Genomic DNA, 13247 nt, shown 5'->3' with positions numbered 1-13247 from the left:
TTTCTGTACACATTGTACTCCCCAAATTCCAATTCTACACTGCTTATATCTGTGTGACACCATGTCTCTGATACCCCAACAATACCTGCCTTTGATGTCTTGATCACTTCAAATTCAAATTTATTTACTTAAAGATGTAACCATATAAAATTTATACTTCTAGCATTGGTGTACATGGAAGTATACATACACTTGTTCTTACTCTTAGTTATCCTAACACAGCCTATATATTCACTTGTTCCATGATGGCTCCCAGCAGCTCTTGAAATCCCCAGCAACTTGCTGTCTAGACTGCTGCTCATTACAATAGAAGCAGTGCAAGAATCCCTTTTGCCTCTGCCTGCAGCTACCGTTAATCTTTTAGTCTGTGAATACCCCCAAGCTAGCAGTTCTCCGACCCACCTAACACTGCCTTGATAGCATCAGCAAATATTCTTGCACCCTTTCTATTTAAGTGTATCCCACCCCTGTAGAAGCCGTCTCCTATTAGCAAGTGCAGACCACACTGAAAAAAAAAAAAAAAAAAAAAAAAAAAAAATTCTACCCTGTGAGTCTTGCACAATCTCTCCAGGGCCGAATTGAATAACAAGGCTCTCATCATATACTCTCTCCTATTGTGTGTGGGCAGAATTGCAGACACTTTCAAATCTAACCCTAACCCTTGACTTTTTCAGCACTAACCTGTACTTGTTAAGTAAATCTGCAGATCTCTTACTGTTAAGGTGATTAGTGCCAACGCGTACAACAATATCACATTTTGTGCCCTTAAAAAATGATCTGCTCTACAATGTCATCAACTTTCGCTGCTGGCAGACATACCCTGGTCTTGTTTCACCTATTTTTTGCATAATGTATTCCCCATCTCCCAGATAGAGTCACCAACAATAACTAATTCCTGTGGGACCAGCACATTTTGCCTCGGAGATTGCCACTGTGTTGCCTGATGCATAGGAATGAGCTTTGGTACTGAGTTGAGCAGTTGAGAGCTTAAAGGGTCCCTCATTAATTTCTTCAAGGGCATTATCCCTGTACCCCTACACCTCAAACTCTCAATCAGAATGCTGAGTTGGTACCTAATTTCTTCAGTCTCTGCACCTAGCACACACAAAGACATCCTCCTTGGCTAGAACATGTCCTGTTCTAGGAAGGTCTGCAAACATTTCACATATTTTTTTTTAGACTGGTGCATTGCAGAATTTCCCCTTGCAGTCCTTACCCAAACGACAGTACTCCTGTTACTTTGTGCCTGTTGCTTTGCTGCTATAGTATGGGTCATGATTCTATTTAAGTATAATTTAATAAATAATGAAATTTAATAAGATTAATAAATTTTAATGATTAATTGATAATACTATACTACTCTAACAGATTTCTAATGAAGTGTTACTTAATTCACTATCTAGTTTTACATTAAACCTTATGCTATGAAGTCTGGAATTTATGTAACGCTATTCCGTATCATATGACAATGGTGGCAACTTACGAACGTAAAATCTACAAACACTAAGTATTAACTTTCAAATTTGCTATCTAAATTCAAAATAAACCACAGAGCTTGATTAGAACTATAAAGGTACTTGTAGAAAATAATTTAGTGCAACTATTAAGTTAATGAAATGACAAAATATAAATACTTAGCATTCCCACACACAATCAATACTGATTGAGTATATGTGTTATCTTCAGCATTGTCTGTTCATACTTTAAAGTTGTGACAATATGTACAATCCTACTGAAGATAATCAAACAGTTATGCTAAAGAAACTGTCAATAATTCAGACATAGAGAGGCTGTGCAAGACTCATAGGGTAGAATTTTTCCCAGCATGGTCTGTGCTTGTTAACAGGAGAATTTATACAGGGATAAGATATACTTAAATAAAAAGGGGGCAGGATTATTTGCTGATGCTATCAAGGCAGTTGTTTGTTATTTGGTTTTTAGGAGCATTAGCAACTAAGGCCATATTGCTCCGGGATATGCGGTGGTCATTCCCTGACCTTCCCCCATTCTCCGTATTTGGTGGTGACGGGCTCGAACCCGGGTTTAATCAAGAAGCATGTGCTATGCACTGCTGCTCCTTCCCACCTGGCTATGGAGGCGCCCTATCGAGGCAGTGTTAGGAGAGTTGGAAAACTGCTATCTTGGGTGGGCATTCACAAACTAATAGATTAACAATAGCCACAGGCAGAGGGGTGAAACTGATTCTGGCACTGCTTCTGTTGGAATGAGTAGCAACTTGGAAAGCAAGGTGCTAGGGATTTTTAAGACTGCTGGAATTCATCATGGAAAAAGTGTTAGGAAACATGGGTTTTGTCAGGAAAACTAAGAGAAATGTCAAGTGCATGTATACTTTGTGTACACCAATGCTAGGAGTATAATAAATAAATTTGATGAATTTGAGGTGCTAGTGATGACATCAAAGGCAGATATTGTTGGGATATCAGAGACAGTGTCACATAGACATAAGCAGTGCAGAACTGGAATTTGGAGAGTATAATGTGTACAGAAAGGATAGACAGGACAGGAAGGGAGCAGAGATTATGCTGTTAGTTAAGAAACACAACCTAAGGAAGTACATCCAGTTGATGTGGGTAGACAATGCAATGTTGAGTCTGTTTGGTGTGACATAAGCACTGGGAAAGGAAAAATGAGAGTAGGTGTGTGTTATAGGCTTAATGAATCTGATCTGTATAATGAGCAATTGTGCACAGAAACAGAGTGTGCCAGTAAATTAGCCTTATAATGGGGGATTTTAATTTCCCGGATATTGACTGGAATTTGTAGGTTAGTCACTCACACACTAGCAAGGCTTTTGTGGATTTATTCAATGATTGTTTTCTACAGCAGCATGTTCAGGAGGCAACTAGAGGGAGTAATACTCTTGATCTGATTATCAGTAGTGACTCTTCATGCATCAAGAATCTGCAAATAAAGGAACCACTAGGTGGCAGTGATCAGTGTGCTGAAGTGGGATTTACTCAAAGAGGTAACTACCATCAAGGGTAAGGGGAAGGGTTTTTGCTTTTGTAAAGGTGACTATGGTGGTCAGAGACAGTATTTAAATTCTATAAGGTGGAACCAACTGATGATGTTACCAACAGCAAATTCAAAATGGGAAGCATTCAAATACCAACAAAAAAATATTGTTAAAGGTTTAGGTCTAAATGGATTTCAGATGAACTAATGAGACTTGAGGCAGAGAAGAAAAATGCATGGGATACATATTAAATAACAAGTGACACAGAAGCCTATGATAGATATAAGCTTGTCTCTAACCAAGTTAGAAAGGAGGTTAGGCAGGTGAAGGCAGATTACGAGAAATCTTTGGCAAAGGATTCAAAGAAAAACAGCAAAGAGTTCTTTACTTATGTAAACTCTAGAAGGAAGAGTATGAATCAGATTGGTCCACTTGATATCGATGGTTTAACTGTTGATGATCCTGCTCAGGTAGCTAACAAACTAAATGAATATTTTGCCTCGACATTCACACATGAGGAGTTATTCAGGGAGGGGAATGCCAGAGGTGTATTCAACTTTGGCAGTAAGCTAGATAATCTTGTAATAACTGAGAGTAAAGTGGAGGAGAAATTCAAGATAAACATTAAAAGGCACCCAGGGTGGATGGAATCTATCCAGTTATATTAAAGGAAGCAAGCAAACCCTTAGCCATAATTATGAGAGCTACCCTGGACTCAGGGGAGGTACCTATGGACTGGAGATGTGCAAATGTGACCCCCAAACCACAAAGCAGGATCAAAGGGAGACACTGGTAATTACAGACCTGTTAGTGTAACTTCTGTTCCAGAAATTATTGGAGGCACTGGTTAAAGAAGCATTGCAGGATCATCTAGACAAGACTTCAGTTATAGCTCGGACACAGCATGGGTTTGTTAAGAGGAAGTCTTGTCTGACTAATTTGATTGGATACTATGATGTAGTCACAAAGGAATCAGATGCAAAGAATAACTTTGATATCATACATTTGGATCTTAGAAAATGTCTTTAATACAGTTGCACATGGAAGACTGCTGCGCAACTTGGAGCAGTGTGGCATTGGAGGCAAATTGCTGCTATGGAAAAAGGGATGGTGAGTGGGAGGAGATAGAGTGGTAATCAATGGACATTGCTCTTCATGGACTAATGTTATTAGTGTAGTCCCTCAGGGTTCAGTGTTGGGTCCATTGTTGTTTTCTGCATTTATAAATGATACTGATGATGGTATATCACGCTTAATGTCCAAGTTTGCAGACGATACGAAGGTTGGCAGGTTGTTAATGATACTAATGACAGTACACTGCTGCAACAATATCTAGAAAAGTTGAGCATATGGGCTAAGAGGTGCCAAATGAAGTTTATCATTGACAAATGTAAAGTATTATATATGGGAATCAGTAATCCCAGAGTAAGGTATCAAATCTGGTACCACACTGACAGTAGTAGAGAATGAAAAGGACCGTGGGTAATTGTACAGGCAGATATGAAGTTTTCTGAGCAGTGCAGATGGTCTGCAAGAGTAGCTCATGGTGTCTTGTCAATGAAATACAGGAATTTTTCTAGCAGGGATAAGGAGGTGATTATCCCCTTGTATAAGGCAATGGTCAGGCCACAGCTTGAATACCGTATACAGGTCTGGAAGCCTAATTTCAAAGGATGTAGATCTGTTGGAACAAGTACAGAGAAGGGCAACAAGATTAGTGGATGGAACAAAGAGTTGCTGTTATGAAGAAATGCTTAAGTTTTGCAAATTACAGTGTCTGGAGACTAGGCACCTAAGAGGGAGTCTGATTGAGGTGTATAAAGCCTTGAATGGTTTGAGCATGCTCAATGCAGATGGGATTCTTCCTCTTGCTCAGAATAATCGCCTGAGAGGGCATAAATTCAAATTGAGGAAAGACTGGAAAGGATGGATGTGCGGAAGTTTGCCTTTAGCCAGCGGGTGGTTGGTTGATTGCTGGAACAAACTTTCATGTCGTAGAAGTTGATAGCTTAAATAGATTTAAGGCAGAACTTGACAAACATTTGGAGCGAGTGGATGGGTGAATTAAGGGTTTTTTTTTTTTTTTTTCTGGCTGATGCTATACAAGCTTGCTTTCTTGCATCATGTGCTTTTGCTAATGCTAATCAGCAATGAATTTGTAGATAAAGGAACCACTAGATGGCAGTGATCACAGTGTACTGATGTGGGATTTACTCAAAGATGTAACTACCATCACGGGTAAAGGGAAGGGTTTTTCTTTCATAAAAGAAACTACAGTGGCCTCAGTGGACCAACTGATAATGTTACCAACAGCAAATGCTAAGTGATCACTGAGCATATTTTACTTGTATAAAATCATTTATCTTTAGGAATTAGTACACAAATTGCAGCAACTCAAAATCATATGCTGAAAAAGGGACAAGGTCATCTCAGCAAGTTATATATACTTTTATAAGTGATTCCAAAGAGTAATTTTTTACTTTATCAGAATGCAGTGTCATAATTATAATTTATGTATCTGTTTCCTTTGCTTGTACACTTAATATTTTCAATTTAAATATATAAAAACTTTACCTGTATTCTATGACATATAGCTAAAAAGGGGAAAAAAGCAAGCAGGATGAATGGTGATGCCATTGACATAGCAATAAATGCTGCTGGAATCCAAAATACCACAGATAACCAGAAGTTTAATTTACTTGGGAGATCAGTATCCACATTCTCAATATTTTGAGTGAACCTGAAAAATTAAATTTCATTAGCAGGATAAAAAATAAACTAATGAGTCTTTAAAATTAAGTTAGTAATTTAAAGCACAGTCAGTTCCCAGGTTTACAAGTTTTTTCAAGTATCAACAAAATCGAAAATATGAACATTAATTGCAAAAAATAAATGCTAAAACATTCATAAATATGGCATTTAAAATCATGCACATAGCTATAATACAGTACTACTGTGTGTGCATTTATTTGTTCATGCAGAGATAAGGAGGGAGGTCCAACTCTTAAAAAAAAGTTGGAAATAATTCCATATGTTAGATGCAATCATAATAACAAAACGAGCATTGGATAAAATTGCAGAGAAGGACATGTAGTGTGTATGGAAAAACTATCATCAGTTTATTGATAAGGATTTCAAGAACCAGCAGAAACCATACAAAATGAAACAGAAGTGGTTGTAAATGTTGCTAACCAATTGCAGCTTGAGGATTCTACAATTGACATCACTGATCTGCTTCAAGTACACAATGGAGAACTCACAAATGAAGACCACCTTGCAATGGCAAAGTGTGAATATGAGAAAGAAGGTTTAACATCTGAAACTCCTGTTCATTCTTTCAGCCAAAAAAAAAAAAAAACCCTTTCCATTTCACCCATCCAGTTACTCCAAATGTTTGTTTAAATAAATAAATTTTCTGTTTATACTCCGGCATGACAACCAAGTCAGTAGAGTTTACAATAAATCGTCAATACAAATATTTATTGTATTTAGTAGTCACGGGCTTGAACCCCGGTCCACTCAAGGAACGCGTACTATGCACTCTCGCTCCTGACCACTGGGCTACGTCAGTCAGCCTTAAATTTATTTAAGCTATCAACACAACAGATGGAAGTCTGTTCCAGCAATCAACTATCTGCTGGCCTCAATTTGAATCTATGTCCCCTCAGGTTCTTAATCTGAGCAAGCAGAAGTATCCCATAAGCATTGAGCCTGCTCAAACCATTCAAGGCCTTATACACCTTGATTAGATCACCTCACAGGTGCCTAGTCTCCAGATGCTATAACTTGCAGACCTTAAGCATTTAAGAAAAACTTTAAAAAGGTTAAGAAACTTTCTCCAGACCAGAAAATAAGAATATTTTCTAGCTCAAGGGAGTTTACTTTTAAATTATGTAAAAATAAAAAATATATAAAATAAGGTAAAGTAGCTACAATTGAAATATAATGATTTTTAAATAATAATGCAAGTTTTAAAAGTAAACAAGTCACATGTAAGAAATTGAATTCAAAATGAACTTTCATTCACCTGTTTAGAATCCTTCTAACAGAATGGGAATAAAAAAAATCCATGGGCGCTCTAACTGTTTGATACAAGAGACTTTCGTGGAGAGATGTTGCTGCTGTTAATGCTCCAATAGTGATCAGAACAGCTATTACAACCACAAAAATTCCTTTGGGGGAAAAAAACGGGTTATTTTATCTTTAATAAAAAATGCATTTTTCTAATAGTTACTATAAGCTATAAAGTGGATTATTCTGTGATACATTTCACTATAGTTTGGAGTACATTAGGTGAATCATTTCATCAGTTAAATGGACTTCATATTCAGATAAAACTTTCAACTGGGATGAGAATTGAGTTATGTGCCAGAGAACATTTTTTTAAAATTTATAATGAGGCAATATATGTACTGTAAAGTATATATATGATAGTGGAAAAATTAACAGAAATGAAACTATATGAACAATAAATTTAAACAAGAGATAAAAACAGGTTCAACTGTTCAAATTAAGTGATTATCAAGATCACTTACCAGTAGGAAAAAAAAAATAAACCAATACAAAATTTAAGTTCTTTATAATCTAAGAGAATTATACTTCCGGATGGACTTCTAGCATTAGCAGTGGCAAATGATGTAAGAAAGCAAGCTTGTACAGCCTCATCAAAAAAAACAAAAAAAAAAACATGACACCTTCCAAGTCACCCATTTCATTCCTTCCAATAGTTTTTCCACTTCTTTTGATTTATTTAAGGATCAACTTCCACAACAGATGGCAGTTTGTTCCAACAATCAACCACCTGCAGGCTAAAGGTAAACTTCCACATCTATTCTTCAACCATCCTTCAGTTTCAATTTGTGCCTCCTCATGCTCAAAGCCTTAAAAACTTCAATCAGATCACCTCAGTGCTTAGTCTTCAGACAATTTGCAAAACTGAAGCCTTTCTTGGAAAGGGCACAACTTTGTTCCCCCTCACCAATCTCATTGCCCTACTCTCTACTCATTCCAGCAGCAACACATCCTTCCTAAAATGAGGCTTCCAGATCTGTATGCATACTCAAGGTGTGGCCTGATCATTGCCTTATACAATGGGATAATCATCTCCTTATCACTGTTAACAAAATTCCTGTACATCATTGAAAAAACTCCATGAGCTGTCATGGCAGCCTGTCTGCACTGCTCAGAACTTCACATCTCACTGCACAATTACCCTCATGTGGTACTACACTACCCTCAGTGTAGTACCACATGGTTGGTACGTTACTCTGAGGTTACTGCTACCCATATGCCGTACTTTGCATTTATCAATGTTAAACTTCAATCGCCATTTCTTAGCCCATGTGCATAACTTTTCTAGATCCTATTGCATTAGCATACTGTCATTAATCAACCATGCAGACCTTTGTGTCTTCTGCATTTTTGGACATTAAGCCTGATTATGCCTTCATCAACATCATTGATAAATATAGAAAACGACAATAGGCCCAACATTGAACCCATTGGGTTTTGTCAATGATATACAGAAATTTTGCTAGCAGGTATAAGGAGGTGATTATATAATCAGGTGAAATTAAATTGAATGATTTTAATTAAGGAAATATTTCATTAAATTTGTAAATGAGCCACAGCCTGGAAAATAAGATGCAGGATATTTCAGAGACTGCTGGGAATCATTGGGGTACAAATAAACACATAGGTTGTGTTAGGGTAGCTAAGAAAAAGAACAGGTGCATGTATACTTGCATGTACACCCATGCTAGGAGTTTAGTAAATAAATTTGATGAATTTGAGGTATTGCTCAAAACATCAAAGGCAGATATTGTGGGGATTTCAGAGATGTGGTGTCACACAGATATAAGGAATGCAGAACTGGAATTTGGAGAGTACAATGTCTATAGAAAGGACAGACAGGATAGAAAGGGAGGAGGGGTTATGCTATTAGTTAATAAATACATAAAATCCAAGGAAGTGAAGCCAGTCAACATTGCTGGACAGTGCAGTGTCGAGTCAGTTTGGTGTGACATAAGCATTGGGAGATCAAAATTGAGTAGGAGTCTGCTATAGGCCTAATGACTCTGATGAATATAATAAGAAACTGTACAGGGGAAATAGTGGGCCAGTAAATCAGAGAGTATTATAATGGGGGATTTTAATTTCCTAGATATTGACTGGAATTTGGGGGTTGGTCACTCACACACTAGCAAGGCTTTTGTGGATTTATTGGATGATTGTTTTTCTAAATCAGCATGTTCGGTAGCAAGGCTTTTGTGGATTTATTGGATGATTGTTTTTCTACATCAGCATGTTCGGGAGGCAACTAGAGGGAGTAATACTCTTGATTTGATTATCAGTAGTGATTCTTCATGCATTAAGAATCTGCAGGTAAATGAACCACTAGGTGGCAGTAATCACAGTGTGCTGAAGTGGGATTTACTCAAAGAGGTAACTACCATTAGGGGTAAAGGGAAGGGTTATTGTTTTCGTAAAGGCAACTACGATGGACTGAGACAGTATTTAAATTCTATACAGTGGGACCAACTGATGATGTTACCAACAGCAAATTCAAAATGGGAAGCATTCAAAGAACTTATCTTGGAAGCTACTAGGCTTTACATACCAACTAAGAAATATTGTTCAAGGTTTAGGCCTAAGTGGATGTCAGATGACTAATGAGACATATGGCAGAGAAGAAAATTGCATGGGATACATACAAATTAACACGTGACACAGAAGCCTATGATAGATACAAGTTGATCTGTAACCAAGTTACAAAGGACATTAGGTAGGCGAAGGCAGATTACAAGAAATCTTTGGCAAGGGATGCAAAGAAAAACAGCAAAGAGTTCTTTACTTATGTAAACTCTAGAAGGAAGGGGATGAATCAGATTGGTCCACTTGATATTGATGGGTCAACTGTTTGATATTGATGGGTCAAACTAAATGAATATTTTGCATAGACATTCACACATGATTTATTCAGCGAGGGGAATGCAAGAGGTGTATTCAACTCTGGCAGTAAGCTAGAGAATCTTGTAATAACTGAGAGTAAAGTGGAGGAGAAATTGTTGAAGATAAATACTTATCTTATTATAAAATATTAAAGGGAGGCAGCAAAGGAGTTATATTAAAGGAGCCAGCAAAGGAAGTAAGGAAACCTTTAGCCATAATTATGAGAGCTTCCTTGGACTCAGGGGAAGTACCCATGGACTGGAGATGTGCAAATATGACCCCAATTCACAAAGGAGGATCAAAGGGCGACAAGTAATTATAGACCTGTTAGTTTAACTTCTGTTCCTGGAAAATTAATGGAGGCACTGGTTAAAGAAGCTCTGCAGGATCATTTAGACAAGACTTCAGTTATAGCTCGGACACAGCATGGTTTTGTTAAGGGGAAGTCTTGCCTGACCAATTTGATTGGATACTATGATACAGTCACAAAAGAACTGGATGCAGGGAATAACTTTGATATTATATACTTGGATCTTAGAAAGGCTTTTGATACTGCTGTTGCACAAATTGGAGCAGTGTGTCATTGGAGGCAAATTGCTGCTATGGATAAAGGGGTGGTTGAGGGGGAGAAGACAGAGTGGTAATCAATGGACACTGCTCATCATGGACTAATGTTATTAGTGGTCCCTCAGGGTTCAGTATTGGGTCCATTATTGTTTTCTGTATTTATAAATGATATTGATGATGGTATATCAAGCTTAATGTCCAAGTTTGCAGACGATACGAAGGTTGGCAGGGTTGTCAAGGACACTATGCTACTGCAACAGGATCTGGAAAGGTTGAGCAGATGGGTTGAGAGGTGGCAAATGAAGTTTAACATTGACAAATGTTAAGTACTACATATGGGAAACAGCAACCCCAGAGCAACGTATCAACTCTGTGGTACTACAGTGGTAGAGAATGAAAGGGACCTGGGGGTGGTTGTGCAGGCAGATATGAAGTTTTCTGAGCAGTGCAGATGGGCTGCAAGAGTAGCTCATGGTGTATTGTCGATGATATGTAGGAATTTTTCTAGCAGGGATAAGGAGGTGATTATTCCCTTGTATAAGGCAATGGTCAGGCCACACCTAGAGTACTGTATACAGGTCTGGAGGCCTCATTTCAAGAAGGATGTAGAGATGCTGGAACGAGTACAGAGAAGGGCAACAAGATTAGTGAATGGAACATAGGGGTGCTCTTATGAAGAAAAGCTTAAGTTTTGCAAATTACAGTGTCTGGAGACTAGGCACCAGCAAGGTGATCTGATAGAGGTGTATAAAGCCTTGAATGGTTTGAGCATGCTCAATGCTGATGGGATTGTTCCTCTTGCTCAGAATAATCACCTGAGAGGGCATAAATTCAAATTGAGGAAGGACAGATGTAGGATACACGTGAGGAAATTTGCTTTTAGCCAGCGGGTGGTTGGTTGGTGGAACAGACTTCCATCCCTTGTCGTGGAAGTTGATAGCCTAAATAAGTTTAAGGCTCAGCTGGACAGGTATTTCGAATGAACAGAGGGGTGAAGTGGAAGTGGTTATTTTTTATTTATTTTTTTTTGGATGATGCTGCATAAGCTTGCTTTCTTGCATCAAATGCCTCTACTAATGTTAATATACATTATTTTATTTCAGAAAGTCTTTATTCTTTAAAACAGCATAACGTCAATAACAAACTTATTCTGATGCATTATTCAACCAAAACAAACCAGTCTTCAGCATTAACAAAAACAAAAGAATTTATTTAGTACATAAATTAAACCCTTATGTGCAGTGTCAAAATTAAACTTTTTTTTTTATACAGTCAATCTTGGTTATAATGAGCACAGAAATAATGAGATCATGGCTGTAACTAACAAAAACCCACAATGATTTTAATTTATGCGTATTCCATACAAATCGCTCACTGTTATAATGAGCATACTACATGGATACACCGAACAAATTTTGGTGACTATGAAAAGTCTTAATTGCCCGGGTAGTCGAAAAAACCCAATTCTAAGAATAGATGCAAATGAAAAGGGCAACTTGACTTAGCATTATGACCACCTGCATCAGATTAGCAGCCTGTTTATGACCTTATCCTCCAGGGATGGGGCTATACAATAGTGCATTGCCATTCTGCTTGTCACATTACGCTATTTACAGATAGTCTCTTATTGAATGAACCATAAATTTATTTCGGGACTTCTAAAAAGTCTGTTTGCATTTCTGGACCTCTAGGAACGTTGTATGCAGTTCGGGACTTTAGAAGTTTGTATGACGATCACTTTATCACTTTAAAATAAAATCAGTTACAAGTGAACTGTTCCTTCAGAAACATGCCTACTAACAAAAGAAAGTGTCTCTCGATGATTCATGAAAAAGTCAAAATTATTTGCAAGTTAGAACGTGGTGAAAAAAAATTAAGTGTACAAAAAGTTTTGTCCACTTCAAGTGTATTGACATTGTGAAAGAATAAAGATGTTTACACATCGGCACTGGAAAAGAACGTAACAGGGAGGAAAAAAAAATTTTAGAAAGTGTGAGGTTACAAACGTCGAGCTGTAACTTCCCTGAGTGTAGTGCCACACAGTTCGTATGTTTCTCTTCGGCTATTGCTATCCACATGCAGTACTTTGCATTTGTCAATGTTAAACTTCAGTTGCCACTTCTCAGCCCATTTGCTCAACTTTTCTAGATCCTGTTGTAGCAGCGTACTGTCATTAGTGTCCTTAACAACCCTGCCAACCTTCATATCATCTGCAAACATGGACATTAAGCCTGATATACCATCAATATCATTTATAAATACAGACAATGGACCCAACACTGAACCCCGAGGGACTCCACTAATAACATTAGTCTACATAGAGCAGTGTCCATTTCTTACCACTCTGCCATCTCTCACTCAACAATCCCTTTATTCATTGCAGTAACTTGCTCTTAATGCCATACCACTCCAATTTGTACAGCAGTCTTCCATGTGCAATAGTATAAAATTTAACGAAATCCAAATATATGATATCAAAATTATTTTTTGCATACAGTTTCTTTATGACCACATTGTAATATCCAATCAAATTGGTCAGACAATGTTCTCTTTAACAAACCCATGTTGTGTCTGAACTATTACTGCTCTCTTGTCTAGGTGATCCTGTATCACCTCTAACCAGTGACTCCATTATTTTCTCCAGAACAGAAGTTAAACTAACAGGTCTATAATTATGTGTGTCACCCTTTGAACCCCCTTTGTGAATTGGGGGTACATTTGCACATCTCCAGTCCATGGGGGACATCACCTG

General features: G+C 37.7%; 1 protein-coding gene across 1 annotated transcript in view; it reads right to left on the bottom strand.

Moving 5' to 3' along the window:
• Positions 1 to 1235: 1235 nt before the first annotated feature.
• The window catches only part of LOC150090543 (ATP-binding cassette sub-family C member 1-like), a 198292-nt gene continuing 186280 nt past the window's right edge, over positions 1236 to 13247 (bottom strand). The window contains exons 22-24 of the mRNA XM_090378813.1: positions 7005 to 7149; positions 5552 to 5717; positions 1236 to 1280 (exon numbers count right to left, since the gene is read on the bottom strand). Coding sequence (XP_090234939.1) covers positions 1236 to 1280; positions 5552 to 5717; positions 7005 to 7149 — 356 coding nt within the window. The remainder of the gene's footprint in view (positions 1281 to 5551; positions 5718 to 7004; positions 7150 to 13247) is intronic.

This window comes from Mastigoproctus giganteus, chromosome 1 (assembly GCF_048544385.1).
Source record: "Mastigoproctus giganteus isolate SK-2022 chromosome 1, ASM4854438v1, whole genome shotgun sequence".
In the NCBI taxonomy this organism is placed as follows: Eukaryota; Metazoa; Arthropoda; class Arachnida; order Uropygi; family Thelyphonidae; genus Mastigoproctus; species Mastigoproctus giganteus.
This window is presented reverse-complemented; position numbering and strand designations above follow the sequence as displayed.